Source organism: Rhineura floridana, chromosome 8 (genome assembly GCF_030035675.1).
Source record: "Rhineura floridana isolate rRhiFlo1 chromosome 8, rRhiFlo1.hap2, whole genome shotgun sequence".
NCBI classification, from domain to species: Eukaryota; Metazoa; Chordata; class Lepidosauria; order Squamata; family Rhineuridae; genus Rhineura; species Rhineura floridana.
Genome location: NC_084487.1, coordinates 18081193 through 18105659, shown reverse-complemented (window position 1 = coordinate 18105659; position 24467 = coordinate 18081193). Strand labels below are relative to the sequence as shown.

Here is a 24467-nt window from a genome sequence, read left to right as displayed (position 1 = left end):
TGAAAATTTCAATGTTGGAGAGGGAGATTCCCAACTGATATCGGTAGGGCTGAAAGTAGAGCATTCAGGAGAATTCCAGGAAATGACTTAGATCCAAGGCATCCAACCTCCTTTCAATCCCCTGACTTCATTTATTAAATTTATGTCCTGCTCCTCCTCCCAAAAGGAGCCCTTATTATTATTATTTTTTTAAAAAAAACAATTCCAACACAGATGCAGACTGGGATAAGGTCTCTTCTTAAGATTGTTGAAAGAGGAAGGTCTTCAGTAGGTGCCAGAAGGGACAACAGAGATGGTGCCCCTCTATTATTTAAGGGAGTGAATTCCAAAGGGCAGGTGCCACACCACTAAAAGACAGATTCCTACGTTGTGTGGAGCAGACCTCCTGAGAAAATGGTATCAGCAGGAGGCCCTCACCTGTGGAGCACAGTGATCAACTGGGTATATAAGGTAGGGTTGTCAGGTTCAGGGCCTGAGACTGATCCTGTATCTTTAGGAGAAGAGAAAGTCAGCCAAGTGCAGGTGTTCTTGCAACTCTGAAATAGGAAAAACCACAAGGTGGAATTCTTCCTCCCCCTGCACAACCTTTAAAGATACAGAAGACCTCTTAGAGCGTTCTATGGGTTCCCCTTCTCTCACTTATGACCTGTTGGCAGAGCCCAGCATGGCACTGGATGAGGTAATTAAACCACGTTTGGATTCCCCAGCACCACCTTAGGCCTGAATTGATAACTGATCCATTGGTTATAGGAAAGTGTTACTGGGTGAGAAGAACACATTTAAGTTGAAAGTAAGCCAGTGTGGTGTAGTGGTTAAGGTGTTGGACTACAACCTGGGAGACCAGGGTTCGAATCCCCACATAGCCATGAAGCTCACTGGGTGACCTTGGGCCAGTCACTGCCTCTCAGCCTCAAGAAAACCCTATTCATAGGGTCGCCATAAGTCGGGATCGACTTGAGGGCAGTACATTTACATTTAAGGATGGGGGAGAAATTTGGTTCAGTTCACATTTAAAGCCAAATCTGTCAAATTTGCACTTTCCAAAATAATATGAGAACTAAAACACAGTTATCTTTTGAAAGTCGCACTTATCTAAATTTTATGATGCAGTTATCCAACAAATGTTTACAAAAATGCATATATTAGGGGAAAATGTGTATAAAAATGAACACATTAGTGAAAATGACACACAAAAATGCATTATATTGCTTGCAAAAATGTGTATGTACATTGGTCAAAACTGCAGACAAAAATGTGTTTATTAGAAGGAATTTGCACTAAAATGCTGAAAAGTTTTCATGAGGATTTCTTGTTTAAAAATTGCAAATTTGTTGAAAAAATTTTGAGTGCTGAATTTAAGATTGGAAAAATGAGAATCGGAGAGAGATGGAACTGACAGATCCTGGTGGAGAATGATATTTGCACTTTTGATGCTCTGGTGGGTTTCTGAAATAAGGGAAGCAAAAGAAATGATTAAAAAGGCTTAACAATAAAAAAATAATTTATAATATTTATTTATGTAATAAATATTTTATTTTATTGTCTGAATTCTGATTGAAGCCAGTTGGGGCTCTATATGGGGGACAACTAACAGTGCGCCTCTGGATAATCACAGGCTGTGTACACACCATACATTTAAAGCATGTGACTTCCCCCTGAAAATCTTGGGAACTGTCATTTTTTAAGGGTGCTAAACTTTGGGGGAAAGTCAGCTCAGGCACCACTTAAGGTAGTGTTCTTCAACCGTGGGTCCCCAGATGTTGTTGGACTGTAACTCCCATCAACCCCAGCCAGCTTAGCCAATGTCCAAGAATGATGGGACTTGTAGTCCAACAACATCTGGGGATCAGAGGCTGAAGAACAGTGACTTAAGGTATCCTGGACCCAAGGTGATCAGGACTTTGTATATCAACACAAGAGCCTTGAACCTAGCCCAGTAGCACATGGGCTGCCAGTGCAGATGTTTTAGCAAGGCTGTCACATACTGTCAGCTATCTGTCCCCATCAGCAATCTAATCACTGCATTCTGCACAAGCTGGAAGTTCCAGACCAGGTCCAAGGGCAGTCCTACATAGAGTACCTTGCTGCTAGTGGTGGCAGTATTTTTTTTTTAAGTGAGCACCCTCTCCCTATAAATCTGGCAGTGAATTTTCTCCAAATTAGCATTATTAACCTACATTTTGATGCATTAATGAGGCTGCAATATTTGAAAGACCGCTGGGTTCACCCCCTAATCAAAGCTAATTTATTCCAGTGATCTTTTGATTTGTTTTAGCAATTGATGAGAATCTACTTTTAACTATGATGCTTGTGGCTGCTGCTGTCTGTTACACCTTCTGCTAAATATGTTGCACATTATTCTTTGATTGTTTCAAATGGCTATTCTTATGTGTGATGTTTTATACTGTTAGTCACCTCAGGATTTTATTTCCTTTTTTAATAATATATATCAAAGAGTGGGAATGAAGAATTTAAAAATAAATGTAATTTCTCTCCTTTTTTATGGATTCTTCTCTCATGCAGATATTATTTCTTTGGTCTAGTATTTGGCTTAAGAGTTCCATCCTATCTGCTGTGTTTAGTTTTTTTCTTGCTGGCAAAGAAACATTTTGGAGTAAAAGAGGCTGATGCCACTGAAACCGGGAGCAAAGAAGATGCTCCTTTGAATGGGGAAGCAGAGCCTAGTGGCACCAAACATACGGCCGGCCTTTCAGATGCAGAAGTGGACACCTATATCTAGCAAAAATTAACCATCATACTGTACGTGGGCAATTGTGTGCAGGTCCTGAAGGCATCTGGACTGCCAAAGATTAAACTGACAACAACTCAGTGTATTATTTAATAGCATTTTTGTCATTACTTTTTAATACTTCATAATAACCTCAAATAGGAATAATCACACATTGCCCAAAATTTGGAGAGAGGTGTATGTGTGACAGAATGTGTATATAAGACGGCCCTGATGGATCAAATCAATGTCCTGTTAAGCATTCTGTTGTCACAATGGCCATCCAGATGCCTATGGGAAGCCTACAAAGCGGAACAGGAGGACAAGAGCTATTTAGAGCTATATGGAACAAGAAAATATAGAAACGACAGAGTGGCTGCATTCAGACAGCAGTTTATTCCATTTCCCCAATCTTTCTTTACCTGTTAAATTTTGCATTTTATGTGATCTTTCACATGATGTAAAAACTACTTCTGGAAATCTAACAGACTTTTCCCCTGCTCATTTCCATGTTAATTGTTTCCAGAGGAAAAAACCTGTTTGCAACCCTGTTAACCTTGAAAATCATTGGAGTTTGCCATTTTATTTTTTCTGTGGTTTTCTTGGGATCACGCCACCATAGCTCATGTAATGAAATTTGGGATGGTATTGCAGCAAACAGAAGCATGCCTGTGCATACAGGGTGGAGTGATACTTACATGTCCAATGAAGCTCACTGTGATATCACACCACATCCACGGGTGTGAATGAAATTTAACGCAACATGGCAGTATATTGATGAAAAAAACACAGTGTCATAATGCAACAGGCACTGCAGTGTGAAAAGAAGGTTGGAAATCAAGACAGAAGCACTAGCATTGTAATCAGGGAGAAGAATGCAATCAATCCCACCTCTGAATGCAGCCAGTGACACAGTGCTTTGGGGGGGACTCTGATCCAACTCAGGGTGGCAGTATTTGATTCATGCTTCAACTCTGAAGGATAAAAAGACCCCCAAATCACCCTTATTTGCCTCATCTTTGGACCCCATAAAAAGCCAATGCACACCCCTATAATATAGTACCTTGAGCTCCTCAGAGGAAAGGTGGGGTGTTAATGCAATAAACAAAGAAACAAAGATAAGAAGCAGCAGGCCTGGGGCCTTCCAGCAGGTGAGGGTAGGTCCTTTGCTGGTGTGTAAGTTGCAGGTATGAAAGGGTGCCAAACTCTGATGCTATCCCTGCTGTAGGGGATAGAGGTGGTATGTGGGCAATGGCACTGGTGCTAACCAATAGGACCTACCTCACCTGGCTTTTCCCTGACATATTGGAAGCTTGCAGAACCATGTCCTCCCTCCCCCAACCCACAGTGATATGCGTGTTTTAAGAACACCAAAGCTACATTCAGCCCCATCACTCATCAAACCCAGGTGTATTAATAGTCATAGGACCTGTCAATCGCTATCCTTCACTTTGGGTCAGACTTAAATGGGAATAAAAGTCATTGTTTCTCCTTGGGAATCCTAGGAATGGTCTTAGTGTTGCAAGGGGAGTTTTAGATTTCTAATTGGCAATTCTAAGCCCTTCTAAGGACTAGAATACCCAGGATTTGAGGAGGGAGCTGTGACTGTTAAAGTGATATACTGTAAAACCAATACAACTATCTTTAGTCTTATTGTCTTTGCATTCTACTACTGTTTTTGGGGGTGGGGGGAATCCTTATATTCTTTGGGTTGCTACTGAAGAATGGTTGGCTAGCAACTGAATGAATGAATAAATGTTCTCTTAGGCTGTTCCTCGCCTCTGGTTTTCTCTCTGTTCAAGCTCTCCTGCTGACATCTCTTATGCAAGAGGAAATTCCAGGCTCTTTCATTCTTCTGAGTTGCTAACGAGAGGCTAAATCCATTTAGCCTGCTGTGTGCACATTTTACAATGCAAGATCAAGTTTAAAAAACACCATCACCAATCTGAAATAATTCCAAAGGACACCCTTCATTTACACTGGGATGTCTTCTGTACTATATTCTGGTGCCTTATAGGTAGGGGCGGGCAAATCTACCCATTTCGGTGTCTCATTTTTGCTGATCTTATGTTCAGTTCTTCACATCAGTTTGCAATTTTTTGTTTTTTTAAAAAGCCCTCATGAAAATTCACATTTTAGTGCTAATTTCTCCTAACATACACATATTTGTATGCAATTTTGCCTAATGTACACATTTTTATAATGCAGTGTTCACTGATATAAAGCATTTTTCAGGTTATTTTGCATTTTATGGCCATATATTATTTTATTTCTACCTAGTATATGGATTTTTATACATGTTACGTGGCTGGAGAACTGCATTGCAAAATTCAGAAAACTGCAATTTTTGAAGGGTGGTTGTCTTTTGGCTCATGAATTGAGAAAGTGTGGATTAGATGGATTTGCCTTTAAAGGTGAACTGAATTCTACCCATCTTTACTTATACAGAACTGATCAAGTATTCAAAGGACTGCTTTTGCCTGAAACGGCATTCATTCAAGTGTCTTTTCCTGATTTTTTAAAAGTACATTGTTTTATTTGCTTCACCTAAGTATGGGGAACCTTTTGCCCTCCAGATGTTGCTCAACAACTACTCCCATCATCCTTGGCCATTGGTCATGCTTGCTGGGGCTGATGGGAGATGTAGTTAAGCAGCATCTGGAGGACCAAAGGTTACCGACACCTGCTTTAATCCAAGAATAAGGTTTCCAAGCCTGGGGGCTATCCAGAGCTTGGAAAAGTTACTTTTTTGAACTACAACTCCCATCAGCCCAATCCAGTGGCCATGCTGGCTGGGGCTGATGGGAGTTGTAGTTTTAAAAAGTAACTTTTCCAAGCTCTGGCTATAACTGCCTCTAAATCAGTGAGGGGGTGAGCAACTTGTGGCCCTAGGACTACATGTGGCCTCATCTTATCTAGAGTGGCTGTATGTCCTACTTTACAGAGGACAGACTTCTATTGAAGGACTGTCTGGCTGAAGTTTTGGACTGGAGCCTGGGAGACTAAGGTTCAAATCCCCACTCAATCATGAAGCCCACAGGGTGACTTTAGACTGTCACTATATTTCAGCCTAACCTACCTCACAGGGTTGTTGTGAGGATAAAACGGACTGAGAGAGAACTATATATGCCATCTTGAGCTCCCTGGAGGAAAGGTGGGATATAAATCTAACAGTAAAGATAAAGGACCATAAGAAGAGAGAGCTGCAAAACCCTTGAAATTACCCATCAACAGTTAGCAGCTGAACAGCAGACTGAGCAGGTGTACAGATCACCTGATCACAGTCTATCTTATCACAATGAGATGGAGCATATTTCATTGAAATTAGAGTATTCCTTTCTACACTTGCAGCTGTACATATTAATTAACGTGTAAAATGTGTCTCTTTTTATCTTCTTTTCTGGTGAAATGTGGCCAAAACCCTTTTCCTTATGGAGGAGGGGATATTGACATAATAGGAGCAGAGGAAGCTGTCTTATCCTGAGTCAGAACATTGGTCTATCCAGCTCAGTATTCACTACACTGACTGGCAGCAGCTCTCCAGGGTTTCCGACAGGGGTCTCTGCCATCCCTACCTGTAGATGCCAGGTCTGAACCTGGGATCTTCAGCATGCAAAGCAGATGCTCTACCACTGAGCTACCGTCCTTCAGGGCTAAGTTTTTTGAGGGGGTCTGCCTTGTATGCAGAAGTACCTTTGCATCCCAGCCATTATTTATTTTAAAACATTTCTATTCCAACTAACTGCTTAACAAATATATATGTATACATCTGCACCTTACATTTAAAGCACTATTATACCATTTTAACAGCCATGGCTTCCCCCAAAGCATCCTGGGAACAGCAGTTTGTTAAGGGTACTGCTGAGAGTTGTTAGGAGGCCCCGCTTTCTCTCTCAGAACTACAGTTCCCAGTGTTCTCTGGGGCGAGGGATTGATTATTAAACCACTCTGGGAATTGTAGTTCTGTGAAGGGACTAGGGGTCTCCTAACCACCACAGTACCCAGAATTCTTTGGTGGAAGCCATGACAGTTTAATGTGGCTTAATAGTGCTTTAAATGTAAGGTACGGATGTGGCATAAGTGACATGTGGGGCAGGGTCTGCTGAGAAGGACAGTTGGAAGAGACCATTAAAAAGAACCAGGGAAAAGGTGGATGGACAAAATAGCTAAGTGAGAGGCAGGGGAGTCGGATATGTTGGGTCAGATGATTTGGCAGGGACATTTTTTCTTGTTCTTTATTGAAAGATTGCATGTTCCTGCTTGTAATGTTCCCCAGATAAGTATGACTGTGTTGGTTCAGATGGTTGCTGGGTTCTGGCCTGGATAGATTCCAGGGTAATAAATCTTGCCATTATCAGCGCAGTCAAGCAAATTAAAGAGAAGTCTTACTGGGGGGAAATGGAGGCCTTCCCAAAAAAAACTGGTGGAGAAAATTCTGCAAAGCCGCCTTTTTTTTTTTTTTTGGTAGGAAAGGAGAAGAGAAGGCAATAAAAGATCTCAGAAACTTTCTCAGAAAATGTTCTTTGAGAAATTTCAGCTTGCATATACTCAAATGCTTGCGTTATAAATTCCTTGTGATACAAGGGAGACAAAAGCTTCTTGTGCAAGAGATTTTAAAATAGGTCTGTTTTCTTGCAATCACACTGTTCTTTACTCTGGGCTTTAAACATTGCTTCTGTATTTATTGTGTGGAACCCCTCTTATTGAAATTCTGTTCTTCATTTCACACTGATGGGCATGTATGCTGCATTAAAAATAAATGCTTTGGAATCTGAGTTCAAAGAGTAAACGTGTCTCAGCCCTTAGATGAGCATACGAAACAAAAATAATCATGCTGAATTTACCTTGTGCATCAGTTGCTACAATAGTTACATCCTAAGGCTTATTCACATGTTACACTGAACACAGGTACAAGCTGTCTCTGTACATGTACAAATGTTTGTGTGAAAGAGTGTCCACTTGTTGATTAGTACAGCTCAACTATTCTGTACACAGGTATACAAACTGTATACTCATAAGAACATAAGAAGAACCTACTGGATTGAGCCAGTGGGCCATCTAGTTCAGCATCCTGTTCTCACAGTGGCTAACTAGATGCCCGTGGGAAGCCCCCAAGTTGGATCTGAGCACAACAGTGTTTTGCAGCAACTGCTATTACAAAGCATATTGCCTCTGACAGTGGAGGTAGAACATAACCATCGTGGTTAGTAGCCACTGATAGCCTTATCCTCTATGTATATTTCTAATTCTCTTTTAAACCCACCCAAGTTGGTGGCTGTCATTGAATGTCCACAGGTTCTAGTGTTACGAGAGAGGGAGAAAACTTTTGCCTAACCCTTCTCCGCACCATGCATAATTTTATGCACTTCTGTCATGTCACCTTTTAAGGTAGAGAGCTATTGTTGTGCCGGTTCCAGTATGTCTCCACCTCTCTTTTCTGAAAACGGTGCCACACAACACTAGTCAAACTCCACCACTTTCTACTCTAAAACTCTGGTCAGATCAGCTCGTTTTTTTAATTCCACGTCAGACAAATTTCACAACTGATTGGTAGTTCAACCCATTTGCCTTCCCAGTGAGGCCAATGGAAATGCTTTGCTGTAAGCTCAGGCAGAGACAGTGATTGGCCTAACAGTTTGCTGTGGGTGGTCCTGAAAGTAGGGAAGGGTGGTTTGTCTAACAGAGGGCAGAGCTGCTAAAAAAGGCAGCCAGAAAAACCATTCTTGCTGCTTTTGAAGTAACTAGTGTGCCCATAGCTTTACTTGCCTTTGCTCTAAACTAAAAAGCCTCAAATGTTGTAACCCTTCCTCCTAGGTTGTTAGATTGTAAGTCTGAGGACAAGGACTGTCTTGTTTTAATTGATCATGTGTGAGCCACTCTGGGAACCTCTTTGGCTGAAGAGAAAGATACAAATGCTCTAAATTTAAAAAAAGTATTTATTTTTAATAATTTATATACTGCTTAACACCATCGCTTCTAAGTGCTGTATGTGAGGAATACGAAAGAGATATAATAGGGATAGTTAAAATCAAGGGGGGAAACTCATTTAAAATGTCTGCTGCAGTAAGGAAACAAAGCACCAAATGCCAGAAATTCAATAGGGAGAGGGCTTGGCTGATCTCAGCAGGAGGGAATTCCACAGAATTGGACCCTCAACACTGAACTGAATGCACAGCTGCTGGTGGATTCAAGCTGTGCTCCTGAATGTCTAGGTCCCAAGTCATTGATTTAGCGCTTTATAAGTTATCACACAGAATTAGCTATGCTGGTCCTGTGAATGTTGTAGACTCACACTGCATCCTGGGGCATGTCGGAGAAAAGAAGTGGCGTAGAACATGGAATCTCTGGGCCCAGCCCTAGTATATCCCATTTCATTGCTCGAGGAGCTTTGTGGAGTTGATAGGAGACTTTATACAGCAACTTTCCCCAGCTAATGCTGTGCTGAAAATTTCTCCCATGCTTTTTTCTGACTGTTCTCTATCAATTAACAAGGAAAGAAATTGCATTGGAAAATTATCAAAGGGGAGAGAACAGCTGGATGAAACTCTCATGGATGGAGTGCTTTTTTTTTCTAGGCTCATCTTACTTTTGAGGAGGCCAAGGAGCATTTGTGTATATCTGTTCTTTCACTCTACAAATCATCTCTCTGGTGGTATGCTGTCTGCAGCCACTCCGGGTTCCCACGCTTCCAAGGAAAGCTCAGGGAAAGACATCATGAGTTAACGTCTCACATGGGTCTTTCCATATTGACAAAGTCAGGCAGCCTGGGAGACTGGCGAAATGTTTACAGGACAGCAACCCCCTCCCCCCCACACACACAATAGGAAACTAAGTTCAAAACCTTTCAATACCTGAAATCCTAAGGAGATTCTCAACTGCTCAAGCAGCAGCGAGGGTAGGATTTCTTCCCTGTACTAAAATCCACCCGTAATTTGCCTTTCTGGTGCAGAAACCTGGAAACATCCCCATAATAGGGATTCTTTGTTTTCTTTAGTTTACTCTGTTGTTGGTGTAAATACATGCTCAAGACACCATCTTCTCTGCCATCAGCTGGAATAAAGCCACACAAGCAACGTTTTGCACATTGTCCAAAAGGTTTTTATTCTTTGTATTTATAAAGTTCATCTGCTTACTAGGAGCAGAACAAAGAAAGTTTCATCTAAAGAGGCAGCCCTGCTTTATGCTGGAGGAACTGAACTGAAGCCATGCTATATTTTACCATTCCTCAGTGTTTGCACTGTGCAATCCTCCCCACTGATTTGCCCCTTCTCCTCCCCCTCCCGGTAAGCAAGAATGAGGTCACATAAGCACCTCTGCCCCACCACTCTGTCCGCTACCGATATGTGCATAGGACTCCTCTCTGTGGGGGAATCAGGCTATGGCATAAGAGGCATGACCTGTGGGTGTTCTCCCCACTTACCACTCCTGCACTTACCACTCCTTCAATTTCCTGATTTGTGAAGTGGGGGCAGTGAAATGCCAAACATGGAGAAATCGTGGGCAAACACTGCTACTCCTTATTATGGAAAATTCAATCTAGGGCTGCTGTTTTGGGACAGTCCTCCTGCGTTCTCTGTGATGCGTAGTGGTGTCCTTCGCTCTGGGCGGGGATGAGTCAGGGAAACCCTGCTACTTCCTCTAGCAACTTCCTGTCTCCTTGACGGAGGGGCCACAACTCAGACCAAGTGCTTTGTGTACATTAGGTCCCAGGTTCAACCCCAGTTCCTACTAGTTATAAGGATCATCTCACTTAGTTCATCTTGCTATCTGTATCCCTAGGCTAGGTGAACCAATCACTCAGTATAAGGCGGCTCTGTATATCCTAAGAAAATAAAAAAGGGTTGAAACACGTCCCAAAGGACTTCCATTTGAGAATTTCAAACTCATTTTGCTAGAGCTGGCTTGCGCAGGGTATGCAGCCAGCTGAGTAACTAGGAAGTGATTTCATTTTATACTTTACAGCAGCCTTTCCCAACCAGTGTGCCTCCAGATGTTGTTGGGACCACAACTCCCATCAGCCTCAGCCAGCATTGCCAATGGTTAGGAAAGATGGGAATTGTGGTCCAACAACATCTGGAGGCATACTGGTTGGGAAAGGCTGCTTTGCAGAGTAAATCTTAACTGCATCAGAGACAATACTTGAAACCCATTTTTAAGCATTACCATGTTAATCCACTCCCCATTAAAAGCTATAGAAGTTATCTCTCCTGGCTAGAGGGGGATTCCTCTCATTATCTGACTCAATGTCTTCCCTAAAGAACATCTCCCCCCCACCCCAAACAAAGAAGAAATAAAAGCACCTGTCTGTATGGTGGACCTTCTTGTCCTAAGAAGCTAGGCTGCTTTGAGGGCTTTTAGCACATTCTGGTAATTTGCCGGGAAATGGAAGTATTTCTTGACAAAATGGGAAAAACCATGGCACTATATGGCTCGAGGTAAATAAGAAAGGCATTTTTTCTTGTTACTGTAACAAGTCTGAATTATCACGAATGATCTCTGGAGAATGCTTTGAATGGGGCAGGAAAATGCTCCCTTCCAAATAAAAAAGAAAAACATCACACTTCTGTGGGATGATAATCAAACCAAGAGACTGATTTGCATGGATAATCATTAAATATTTGAATAGGGCTCTAGTTTCAAATTGATGTGGAATACACACACACAAACACACACATAAATTGGTAAGATTAGGAAGGAAACACTTTCTCCCTCTCCCCAAATGAATATATCCATCTTGTCTGAAGGCATGCCTTTCATTAACTTGTTCTGTCAGGGAGGAAAAAACACAGGAAACAATGGGATTTTTATTTGTTGTGTAGGGATTTGTTTTTCCTTGGATATATTCTTTACATGAATATTTTCAGGTGCTACTTGTGCATATAATGATGCATTGGATGATATCTAATGTTAGTTTAACTTGGATTCTGGCACTGAGCATGGGGATGGACTCAATGGCCCCTTCCAACTCTCCTAGGATTCTAGTTACACTGAAATCAGTGGACTTGTCCATTAATTTAAGTGGGTCTGTTCTGAGCATGAGTTAATTGGGTATCACTCACTGTGTTTTGTTACAGGCTGCCTTTCTCTTTTTGTATATTCATATATTTAACATAAAAACCCAATGCGGTTGTTAAAATCCCCTTTTTAAGGGAAAAAATGAATGTGGCAACATTTCACTAACCCTCTGAAACAGTGTCATTAGCAAGGGATGCCACTGTAAACTGGCAGATTCTGTTTTGGATGTTGAAGGCTGTTCTTTTAGTGCAAATAATTCCCCCTTTCCTTCTTTATACCAAAGCCCACCCAGTCTGGTTGGGGTGAGAAACTCTCATGCAAGGTAGTTCGGGGAGGAGAAAAAGCGGGCTAAATGCACACCTTATTTTGCATACCTGTCGCACCTCATGACTCTCAGTGACAAACCCATTCATTCACAATAACCAGTCAGCCTCCATACACACACACACCACTTTCCATCCAATTAATGGCATCAGTTTGTGCAATGAATTCCCGCCCCGTGGCAAAATTAAACAAGAACCCCACATGTACAGATGTTGTTTGGAGAGACTGAGAAAATGCCATTTTTCCATTTCATAATGGGTGTTTGAGAGCAGGGAGAAATACAGAATAGAAATAGAAGGCTGCAGAATCCTATCCATCGTCTCCTTAGGGTAATAAGAGACATACAGCTTTCCCACTCTTTCTGGTCACATTGCAACATTGTTGAGTCAAATCTGGTGAAAGGTGATAGCTCAGTGGCAGAATACCTGCTCTCCACACAGGAAGTCCCAGGTTCAATGGGGAATGGACTTGATGGCCTTATAGACCCCTACCAACCTTACTATTCTATGAATCCCCAGCATCCCCATTTGGGTTGGGAATGAACCCTGCCTGAAATTCCGGAGAGCTGCTGCCAGTCAGTGTAGGAATATTGAGCTAGGTGGACCAATGGTCTGACACAGTACAAGGCAGCGTTCTATGTTCCTAAATAAATGTTTTATATTTGTCCCTCTTCTGTGTTTTAAGACACTTCCCCCCTTTCCAGCTTCCATAAGCCCAGCTGGACGAGGAAAGCCACATGTAAACAGGTGCCATGTGTACAGTTTCTTGACATTACAAAATCTGATCAAGCAGCTGCATCACAGTCCCGGTTGGCTCATTGACAAACACACCATCAGCCTCCCAGAAGAAGGGAGCTGGATTCAGTCCCCTCTTGTCCCTGCTCCTCTTCTAGGTGATTGCTGCTATTTCTATATGATCTGCTCGAGACAAAAGGTGCTATCGCCGACAGGTGCTATTGCCGATTATCCGACTTAAGGCTGTATGTATCTAGTCCTCGTTGTCAAATGAGGCTTTGGCATGGTCAGGAACTCAGATAGCTCCTGAGTGTGCAAACAGTAGCCACAGGAGCAACAGTCCAAGTCAGATTTCCCTTTTCACAAGCGGGTGTCGCCGTTGGCTGAGGTCTCTCCACAAGAGGACTCTCCTTTGTTCAGGCCAACCACTGGCAACTTGATGGGGGACACTTCAGTATTTCGTGTCGCCATTAATTCTTTCCCATCTCGTTTGAATCGTTTCACAATTAAAATGCAGAGAATTATGTACAGGAGGCAACATCCACCCCTCAGCGAGTGAACGAGCCCCAGATAGACATTCCTAGGGTAGGCAAGGCAGAAAGAGCCACTCAGTACAACAGAATGTGAGGAAGAGCTGAACAAATTATTTGTCCTGCTCTTCTCCTTCCCTGCCCCCCAATTTATTTTATTTTACTGTACAAAATCAGTAGCCAAAGTATAATAGTATTCAGTGCTTGTGCTACTCAGAGTAGAGCCATTGAAGTTAATAAACATGGCTAACATAGGTTCATTAATTTCACTGGGTCTACTCTGAGTAGGACTTAGCTGACTACAACCCAAAATAGTTAAAGTAGAAACAGAAAAGTCAGTATATAAATCACTTACATAACCTGCTTATTTACCTCTTGTATATTTATCAAATCTTTAAATTCACACTATTTCCCTCCATGTTCAAATAAACATGTGTGTGTGCGCAGATAGATTTGCACATATATGGACACATCATATACATACATGTATTATTTTATATTATGTTCAATACATATTCTCCCTAGATGAATTAAGTTGTGTCATTGTTTTTACACATCTATTTGCATTATTATATCCCATTATATATTTCTCTAAAGATGTCATCATGCTATAATATGCAGCACCATCTGCCGACAGATAGTTCTGCAAACTACAGCATGATGACACCTTTATTATTTATGTATTATTTATTTATTTATTAGATTTATATCCTGCCCTTCCTCCCAGTAGGAGCCCAGGGTGGCAAACAAAAGCACTAAAAAATCATAAAACAGACTTTAAAATATATTAAAACAAAACATCCTTAAAAACATATTAAAACATCTTTAAAATAAAAAGCTTGAAAAACTTCTTTTTTAAAATAAAAAAGCTTGAAAAACATATTTTTTTAAAAAATGTTAAAAACATATTAAAAAGCAATTCCAACAAAGACACAGACTGGGATAAGGTCTCTACTTAAAAGTCTTGTTGAAAGAGGAAAGCCTTCAATAGGCACCGGCGCCAAAGGGTAGCTAGATTGGGCCTTGGCTGAGGACCCCTGGGGCCATAGAGGCCTCTGATGGGCCCCTCAATAGGGTGGGAGAGTAGCACTCTCCTTTCGCGATTCATGGCAGGGTAGCTGCCGCAGATCGCAGGGAGGGAGCCTCCAAGCTGCCCACCCGTTTGCTCGCTCCACCTACCAGTCTCTCCTGTCTTTTGTGGCTATGTGCGCAGGGCTGCCATTAAGCAAGACGGCAGCCAAGATTTCCCTAAGGTGCTGATGTTCCTGCCGCCATCTTGGTTGATGGCAGGGATGTGTGTGCATAGCATGCTGCCATCTTGGTTAAGGTGCACGCAGCTGCAAGAGACAGGTAGGTGGAGCGAGTGAACTGGAGGGCAGCTTGGGAGCTCCCTCCTGGTGATCCATGTCAGTGATGCGCCACTCTCCCACCTTTGTTGATGGCAGGCAAGGTAGGGCGTGTGTGCATGTGTGTGCTGGGGCAGGCTATGTTCAAGAGCCCAGGCATGCCTGGCGTCAGCCCTGGGTAGGTGCCACTACACTTAATAATTCCAGGCCTTCACAACAATGTCGGAGGGAGACAGGAGGCTCAGGCTAGCCACTGAGTAACAGTCACAAGAGCCTGGGGCAACCATCCTGCTCTGCGGCTACCACTGATGCCTGCATCACCAACTATATTTCAGCCTCAGGAGCAGGGCTATAGTCGTCCAGGGTCTTGGGTGTGTGTCTTAGACTCCTTAGTTTTTTGGGTAGCTGGTCCCAGCAGGGTCCCTATATCTCCAGCATCCAACATGCCAATAACATGAAAGAGGATAGTGTTAGCCACTGAGAAGAGTCATCTAACATGCTTCCTTGTCCTTTTCTGCTGATTGGAGCCAATCAAAGTGAAAGGAGGTACAAAGATAATGGGGGTTGTCAAAGGAAGGGAACTCAATTGGATAGGTTCTTTTAACCATCTAACTACCCACAGTTGATCTGTGCATCAGACTCTTCTCAGCTACTTCTCCGTAGTAACACTCTTCCCCTTCATGCTTACTGGCTCCTAGGGATGCAAAAAAAGGGAGGCCTGACTGAGACTATCATGAAGGGACCCTGCAGTTCTGAATTTGACAGTGCAGTACTGCTCAGGAGCAGGGGGCAAGGAAGAGGGAAGCGGCAGGTGGCAAGAGAACAGGATAATTGCTGAGGACCTTCCCCAGCCTGTCCTGAGTGTTTCCCTGCGGCTCGCCTGGGCCACCCATCTCCATCTTCCTCCCCCACTTCCTTCAGGTTAAAGTCTAATCCTGCTTAGCATTGGTATAGCACTAAGGTTCAATCCCCAGCATCTCCGAGTAGTGCATTGGATTGGAACCTGGGAGATCAGGGTTCAAGTCTCCACTCAGCCATGAAGCTCACTGGGTGACCTTGGGCCAGTCACTGTCTCTCAGTGTAACCTACCTCATGGGGTTATTGTGATGGTAAAATGAGGAGGGGGAGAACCTTGAGCTCCTTGGAGAGAAAGGTGGGATATCAATGTAATGATAAGTAAATAAATATTTTTTGTAATTTTCTAGTATTTTTGTACACTGCTGTTCTGTATAAAAGGCAGCACCTCAGCATTTTAATAAAATAAAGAAATGAAAATAAAGTATTTTGTTTTGGAAACTTAAAGTGCATCTGTGGTTTGGAACATGTTGGGAAAGGTAAGATGCTGCAAAAGGAGATAGGACGATTGATCCAACTTTTAAAAGACTTTAAAAATGGAGGGGGGGAAGGAACCTTGACTGCCTTGATTTGAGTAAGGCAAGCCCTTGCACCTCAAAAAATATGATAGAAATTTTCTCTGCATCGCCTCCAAGAAAAGAACAGAAATTCTCTAGCCCATCAAAATGAGAATGTGCACACAAAAACAAGGAGAGTTCAAGCCCAGCTGTTACTGAGACTCACCTGAACAAATGTGTATCGTACACTCTGCAAGAACCTGATTCCCCACAGGTTTTCACGCCCCATTTCAAGCAGGATTTATCGATCAAAGCTCCAAAATAAATAGGCGCTGGAAGTCCTCCTGAAAAAAAAAAAGACCCATCAGGGACGTGAGCCTGGCTTGATCTTAGCAACATCCTTTTCCAGTGAGACTCAGGGAGTGACTGTAGCTCAGGAGTCAGAGCACATGCTTTGCATGCAGAAGGTCCCAGGTTCAAACCCTGACATCTCCAGTTTAAATAAAATAAAGTAAAAAGATCTGGTGTCAGATGGGAAAGACCTTGTGGGGCAGCTGCTGCCACTTTTGAGTAGGCAATATTTGGCTAGCGGGACAAATAGCGAGTTAGCATAAGGAAGCTTCCTGTGTTCTTATGATGTAATTCCTCACGGATAGACTGAGTAGCAAGTAGGAATGGAAAGATCTTCCAGTTTTGGTTCTCTCCGTTTCTCATTTTTCCAGTCTTAAATCCAGTTCTCCATATTTCTGCAGCAATTCATGAAAATCCATCAGCATTTTAGGGCATGTTTCTCCAAATAAACACATTTGATAGGCAGTTTTGATTAATGTACACATTTTTGGAAGACATTTCTCGTGATATAATGCATTGTGCACGTTATTTTCACTCATATATTTATTTTTATGCACACTTTCCCCCGACACATGCATTTTTGTAAACGCTGTTTGGTTGACAAATTGCACTGAAAAATTCAATTGTGCAAACTTCTAAGGATAGCTGTGTTTTGGTTCTCATATTGTTTTGGGAAGTGTGAATGTGATAAATTCAGCTTTAAATGAGAACCGAATCAAAATTTTCACCCATCCCTAGTAGGAAGTAATACCTTTTTTTAAAAAAAAATCCCCTGGAGTATATTGTGGCTTTACAACATTGGTGAGGAACCTGTGGATATCCAGATGCTGTTCAACACCAACTCCCATCAGCCTTGGCCAGCACAGCCAATGGGGACAGCTGTAGTCCAGCAACATCTGGAGGGCTTTAGCTTCCTCCTCCCTGCTCTACAATGAGGATAAGAAAAGAACAAAATTCATTATATTAAAGGAAATTGCTTGCAGAAATGTGCATGTTAGTCAAAACTGCCCACAAAGCTGTCCTCTCTATATTAAGAGAAATACACACTAAAAACGCGATGACTTTTGTGAGGAATCTTTTTTGAAATTGTGAATTGCTGTAGAAATTTAAGACTGAAAAAAATGAAAAAATCTTTACTCTCCAGTGCAAGAGGGCCCCAGGAGACTCCTAGCCTTCTCACCACTGAAATTAGCCTTGGAAGAAGTATTTGATTGCAGGCAGTAGAACAGATTGCAGTGTGATAGATAGCAACCCCTGGTTTAAAGAAATGACCATGCCCAGATAATGCATATATTATGTCCCCTTGTGGAAAGAGCTGTAGCTCAGTGGTAGAACATGTGCTTTGCATGCAGAAGGTCTCAAGTTCAATCATTGGCATCTCCAGCAAGGATTGGAAATGCCCCTGTCTGAAACCCTGGAGAGCCGTTGCCATTCAGTGTAGATAATACTGAACTGGATAGACCAATGGTCTGACTCAGTTTAAGGCAGCTTCCTACATTCCTGATTTTCAAACTAAACCAAATGAAATAGGGGAAGCATTTACCAAGTGTCCTTCCACAGAAAGCTTCAATGCCAACAGCAAAGGATTTTAAGTCTGGAGAAACTGATCTGCAAAACAGGAAGCAGAAGATCAAAAAGACAGTTTCATATGAATGGGATACACTTGGCTAAAATGGACACAGTTCAGAAACATTAAAATAACTAGAATGTTATGGCTCCAAAGGATATGGATTGGTCAAGTTGCAGACAAGTTGCAAAGCGGAAACTAACTTGAACTGCAACCTTTCCAGGGCAAGACTCAGTGCTTGCAACTGTACATTTGGAATCATCAATTGATTGGAATGGCTGTTGAAATGGAATGTTGTTGTTGTTGTTGTTGTTCCATTTGTTTATTTAGTAAGATTTATAAACCACTTAAAAAAAATCTAAGTGGTTTACGTAAAATAGTATAAAATATTCATTTTTTTAAAAAAAACAGTGATAAAAACACTTTTAAAAAATGTACTCATAATAGAATTATTAAAATACAAATTAAACCAATAGTTTTAAAACATATATACTGATATTACATGTTCATCTCACAAATACAGGAAAAATGTTATGTGGCACTTGTAAAAGTAACAGTTCCACAGATCAAAGTGGTTAAGTGGGCACATATGGTGTAAGACGATCCTTTGGGTATACTGGTCCCAAGCTAATATGGCCCAGGAACAATTTGGCAGCTAGTCTAAAATTCTGCCTGGTAACAAATTGGCAGCCAGTGCATTGAGCAGAAGTTTTATATGCTGGCAGGGACTCAGCAATCATGTTGCACCATTCTGCACTAACTGCAGCTTCTGGACTGAGTGCAAGGGAAGCCCCACATAGAGTGCAGTTTATCCAGAGTCTTATGCCAGAGCCTCAAGATGACATACAAAAATGATTATATGAAAATGAAATCAATAAATATAAAAAAATACAACACAACAAACGTCAAAAACAATAGGAAGCCCCACCACCACAAGCGTAAGCACCGCAGTGACCATTAACCAGAGCTTGGAAAAGTTACTTTTTTGAACTACAACTCCCATCGGCCCCAGCCAGCATGGCCACTGGATTGGGCTGATGGGAGTTGTACTTCAAAAAAGAAACTTTTCCAAGCTCTGCCATTAACATTAGTCGAACCTGACTGAATAATTCCAACAGCATTTGCAAATAAAAGATGTTAAAATTATTCAAAGGCTTGAGAGAAAAGATTTTCCCTGGTGCTGAAAAGATTTTAAAGTGGGCACTAGGTGGGCCTCTTTGTGAAGAGTATTCTATAGGTGGGGAGCCACCACCGAAAAGGTCCTCTCTCTTGTCACCACAAAGAGAAGACACTCAAAACAGGGCCTTTGAATGTGACCTTTGTGGCCTAGTAGGCTTGTAGAAGAATTCTGACTCTTGATTGTAAATTTCTCTATGAAAGGTAGCAGTACTTATTGATTTCAGTTGCAAACATACAGATTGCCAGTGATACGTCCCCATTCTTGGCAACAAACATTGTTTTATTTCAAGCTACAAATTTGCATTTTTTTGTAATTCAGGGGCGTTCTGCAAAAGCAGCCACTGAAATACACTGAGCTTAATTGAATTGTGAGAAGATCTGGCTTGCCCCAAGCTTTACGGAGAAGAAGAGAATGGAATAAAATAAAATATGTTCACCTGAACATAATCATGTACATCGGTGTTCCTCCCAAGGAATAAACAAAGGCAATCATGCACAACAGAGCTAAAAAATAAGGGAATTTTTTAGTACAACTATCCCTTGGGCATTGACCCAAAACTGCAGAGACATTAGCAGGTCCTGAAACTCCCACACAACTGCAGTTGTGAAAGACCTGTAAGATAAAAGAGGACATGAATGAATGCCAGGATGTCTCTCATTTTTAAAATAACCAGGACTGGATTGCAAACGAGCAATATAGTTTAACAAACTCTAAAGAGCTTTCATGATCTGCATAAGAATCTCTATGTTGAAAAGGGTCGGCATGTATTCAGATGCTTCTACATAGTCCTAATTCTGGCTATGGCTGGTTTGCCAGCTACAGCCCCTCTGGGACAGAGATGACATGGCCACTTTACTCCATGCTCTGGTAATATCCAGACTGGGCTATTGAGACACAGTCCTCATGGAGCTGCCCTTGAAGATGATTTGAAAACTTCAACCATTCCAAAACACAGCAGCCAGATTATTGGCTGGGGTTCCATTTAAAACTCATGTAACTAACCCCTGTTTTAAAACAGCTGCAATGGATGCCAGTTCATTTTCAGGCCCAATTCAAGGTGCTCGTGCTAGTGTGTAAGGCCCTAAATGACTTGGGTCCCAGAAATCTGAACGGCCGTCTCCACCTCTACCAACTTTCTCAAGTGTTAAGATCTGCAGTAGATGGTAGTTCCGCCACCCTCAAAAGTGCAGGGAATGGCAGCCAGGGAGAAGGCTTTCTCTGTGGCAGCCCCTAACTTGTGGTACTCTCTCCCCACAGAGATGTGTCTAACATCTTCATTGTGCAGCTTTTGCCATATGCCAAAGACACACCTTTTTACCTTGATCTCTGACGGTTAAGGTCTTTTGTTTGGTGGGCACCTCTTTTGCTGAATTTATACTGTTCTGTTCCATTTGGAATGGTTTTGTTTGTTTTGTAATTGTAACAATTTTATCTGTTTTATAATTGTATATTATATTGTTGTAACCTGTCCTGAACTTAGGACAGGTTACAACAATATAACTTAGGGTGCTTAGGGTGAAGGGTATGGTAAGAAATCTTATAAATGAATAAAAAGAAAGAAATAATTGGAAATGCTATTTCAGGAACTGCCAACAAGGATTTTTTAGGGCTGGGACAAAAACCGTACTCTGTTCCCTCTTCTCCTTTCTCAGCCCAACCCCACACACGTGGATGGGTGAGAAATTAGAGTCAGTTTGCATCTGAAGCCAAATCTATGAAATCTGCACTTTCCAAAACAATATGAGAACTGAAAACACAGCCATCCTTTGAAATTCCACTTATTTGAATTTTGCAGTGCAGATCTCAAACCAATGTTTACAAAAATGCATGTTAGGGTAAAATGTGCATACAAATGAATATATGAGTCAAAATAACATACGAAAATACATTGTATGATGAGAAATTGCTTGCAAAAATGTGTACTTTAGTCAAATCTGCCAACGAAAGTGTGTTTATTAGGACAAATCAGCACTAAAATGCTGAAGAACTTTCATGAGGATTTTTTTTACAAAATTTACAAATTTCTGCAGAAATGTGGAGAACTGAATTTCAGATTGGGAAAATGATAAACTGAGAAAACTGAAATTGAGAGATCTTTCCATCCCTACCTACTATGCAAAAAAAAAAAACTCCTCTGTTTGAAGAAATCATCTCTTTTGAAGGGCTGTCCCACCAAGTCTGGTTTAAAGATCAAGAACCATACGAAGAGAGAGCAGGAGGGGCCTTGAAGTTGCTGAGCATCAATTAGCACCTGTTAGCAGCAAATTGAGTAGGCACATAGCTCACCTGGGCACAGTCTTCTTCCGTTACAGTGTGACGTGTTGTGTTTCTATTACAATAAAACTTTCTAAATTTGCACAAAAGGCCCTGAGCTCCTTTAGGAGGAAGGACAGGATATAAGTCTAATAATAATAATATAAATTAGAATATGCAGATTTTTGTGCATCGTTGTTCTCTTCTGAACTCTTTTTGGGGGGATGTTCATGCATTTTTTCATTTGTGGTGATGCGTAAGTGACTACCCTACCACTATATGTATTGCCCAGGGCCAGTGGCAGTGGTTGGTACACCTGGGTACTTGCTGAGACTTTCTGCTAATCTCTTGATCCTTCCCTGGACCTGCTACCTCTCATCTTTGCCCTCTCTAAGTGAGCAACGGGCAGAGAAACAAGGAGGAGCCGTACCCTTCACACACCTTGTCCTTTCCATCCAGCAGGTGGTGCCAACTGAACCCAGAGATCAAGGAAAGTGAATAGCAGTGACAACGGTGGTAAAGAGGAGGAGGCGAGCAGACTCAGCATGGGGGGGCACTGACAACACTTTGACTAGGGGCAGAATTGGCTCACTGGGTGGGGCAAAGCCACTCAACTAGCTTCCTGGAAGGTGGGTTACTGGGAAGGGGAGGCCGAAGAGTCTGGCCCCATGCTGACCTCCCTGTCATCTCACCCCTCCCAGTAAGCGTCAGCAATCCACCTGTTGGGAAGGTAGCCCAGAGGCTCTTTCCCCACCGGCAAGCCTCATTGCCCAGGGCCCCTGCCCTGCCAAAACTTGCTCCTGTTCTGACCTATATCAGAACAACAGAATAAAGATGTAACAAGGGGGAAAGTGATGGCCACCACCAACTGGGATGGCTTTAAAAGAGGATTACACAAATTCATAGGAGGATAAGCCTATCAGTGGTTACAGGCCACGATGGTTATGTTCTCCCTCCTCTGTTGGAGGCAGTATGCTTCTAAATACCAGTTGCTGGGAATGACTGCTGGGAAATCATAGAATAGTAGAGTTGGAAGGAGGCTACAAGGCCATCGAGTCCAACCCCCTGCTCAATGCAGGAATCTAAATCAAAGCATTCCCAACAGATGGCTGTCCAGCTGCCTCTTGAATGCCTCCAGTGTCAGAGAGCCCACTACCTCTCTAGGTAATTGGTTCCATTGTTGTATGGCTCTAACAGTTAGGAAATTTTTCCTGATGTCCAGTCGAAATCTGGCTTCCTGCAACTTGAGCCCATTATTCCATGTCCTGTACTCTGGGATGATCAAGAAAAGATCCTGTCCCTCCTCTGTGTGATAACCCTCTCAAGTACTTGAAGAGTGCTATCATATCTCCCATCAGTCTTCTCTTCTCCAGGCTAAACATGCCCAGTTCTTTCAGTCTCTCCTGCTATTGCTCTCAGGACCTGCATGCAGACTTCCCATAGGCATCTGGTTGGCCACTGTGAGAACAAGATGCTGCACCAGATGAGCCTTTGGTCTGACCCAGCAGCGACCTCCTTACATTCATAAGAAACAGCATCTATGGGTTATTATATTCATGCATATATACAAGTGGCAAATGCTAAGTCCTCACTCCAAAACAGTTTTGGATCAAATAAGGGACTCGCTTGCAGATGCAAGGGCTGCCTCACAATCTGTGCCCCTTCCTCAATGCAGCTACTCTCTGCAGGCCTGGCTTTTCCCCTGTGAGCAAGACACACAGGACAAGATGTCTTGCCCCCACTGTCGGAATGAGCAACAGCTTTTAATTAGTACACACTGTACTGTGAGGAAATCAGCCACGAAACAGTTAGTGGGACGGGCTGTAGTTCAGTGACAGAAAATCTGCTTTCTGTGCAGAAAGTGTCAGGTTCAATGCAGCATCTCCAGGTAAGGGCTGTGAGAGAACCCCTGCCTGAAAACCTGGAGACAAGCTGCCAGCCAGCATAGACAATAGCGAGCAGTCTGGACCAATGGTTTGAGCCGGCGTAAGGCAGCTTCCTAGGTCCTGACATCCCTAGGGTCGGAAAGCTCAGCACCCTTCCTGAATTGTTTTCGCTTCTCTTTCACTTGCTTGCTTGCTTCTGTCGTATCCAGAAATGACTGTTTACGTTAAGTAAAAGATCCAGTTTTAAGCTTACAGCTTCTTGGCTGATGGCACACCTGCATGCTACGTGTGCGCATCCCTGCCATGAGCCAAGATGGTGGCAGAGGCTTCAGCCCCTTAGGGAAACCTCAGCCGCCATCTTGGTTAAGGGCAGCACTGCAAGTGCAACCGCACAACAGCTGAGAAAGGGAATGGTGGGGGCTCCGAAGCTCTCACCGTGTAATCTGCGGCAGTGATCCTGCTGCGAATCGCAGAACGGAAGCACCAGGGCCTGGAGCAGGCTTGTGCCCAAGGGCCCCAGCATGTCTGGGGCCAGCCCTGAAAAGAGGCCATGTCTGCTAGAGGAGATGTACCGTGTCAGTAGGCATTTTGTTGACCAGCTAGTCATAGATAACTGGGTAGAAAATTATCTCCATCCTAAGTGTATGTATACATTAAAAAGCAGGCCTATAAACAGCCATCTGCATTTACCATATCTTTTCCACTTCCCTGTGAAGCTTTGCATCCAGCTAAACACGCACTCACGTAGGTGATGCCATTGCTTCCACAAACAGGGTCCCAGTGGCTTGCATCACAGCTGCAGTCAGAATTGCAGGGTGCCAATGATACTCCCTTAGAGAAGAATGGCTCTTTTTCGCTAGAGGGAACAGAAATGGAGCCATCAAGGATCCAAAGGAGACAACTCCCTTTTCAGAAAGATACATCCCTACATAATAGCAAACCCCTTCTCCAAGCACTGTTCCTTAGGCAGCCACAATGGTGCCACCACACAAGAGGAAGGTGTCCATAGGCATGCGGAAGCCCTGAGTTTTGTAGAAATCTTTGGTGGGGGAGCCTATGGAGGAGAAATAAACCCCAACAGCTCAGTAAGGACTGTAAGGGGCCATGGAAGGGTGTAGAAATGTGAAAGCCCAGGAAAAGATGGAAAAAATGAGTTTTTGTTGCCCCTCGCAAATTTTATGGGTTTTTCCTAGAAAAAGTG

General features: G+C 42.6%; 2 protein-coding genes across 7 annotated transcripts in view; one reads left to right on the top strand and one right to left on the bottom strand.

The window, feature by feature from the left end:
* Positions 1-4501, top strand: part of LOC133390242 (solute carrier organic anion transporter family member 1B3-like) — a 50549-nt gene extending 46048 nt beyond the window's left edge. For both annotated transcript variants that reach the window (XM_061638441.1, XM_061638442.1), the window contains one exon: positions 2524-4501. In XM_061638441.1, the coding sequence (XP_061494425.1) occupies positions 2524-2740 (217 nt within the window). In that variant the 3' untranslated portion in view covers positions 2741-4501. The remainder of the gene's footprint in view (positions 1-2523) is intronic.
* Positions 4502-9803: 5302 nt separating this feature from the next.
* LOC133390241 (solute carrier organic anion transporter family member 1C1-like) overlaps positions 9804-24467 on the bottom strand; it is a 44066-nt gene continuing 29402 nt past the window's right edge. For 4 of the 5 annotated variants that reach the window (XM_061638439.1, XM_061638437.1, XM_061638438.1 and 1 more), the window contains 5 exons: positions 23957-24122; positions 19564-19739; positions 17924-17988; positions 16256-16373; positions 9804-13381 (listed from right to left, as the gene is read on the bottom strand). In XM_061638439.1, coding sequence (XP_061494423.1) covers positions 13162-13381; positions 16256-16373; positions 17924-17988; positions 19564-19739; positions 23957-24122 — 745 coding nt within the window. In that variant the 3' untranslated portion in view covers positions 9804-13161. The remainder of the gene's footprint in view (positions 13382-16255; positions 16374-17923; positions 17989-19563; positions 19740-23956; positions 24123-24467) is intronic. The other variant, XM_061638440.1, reaches the window with a different exon arrangement.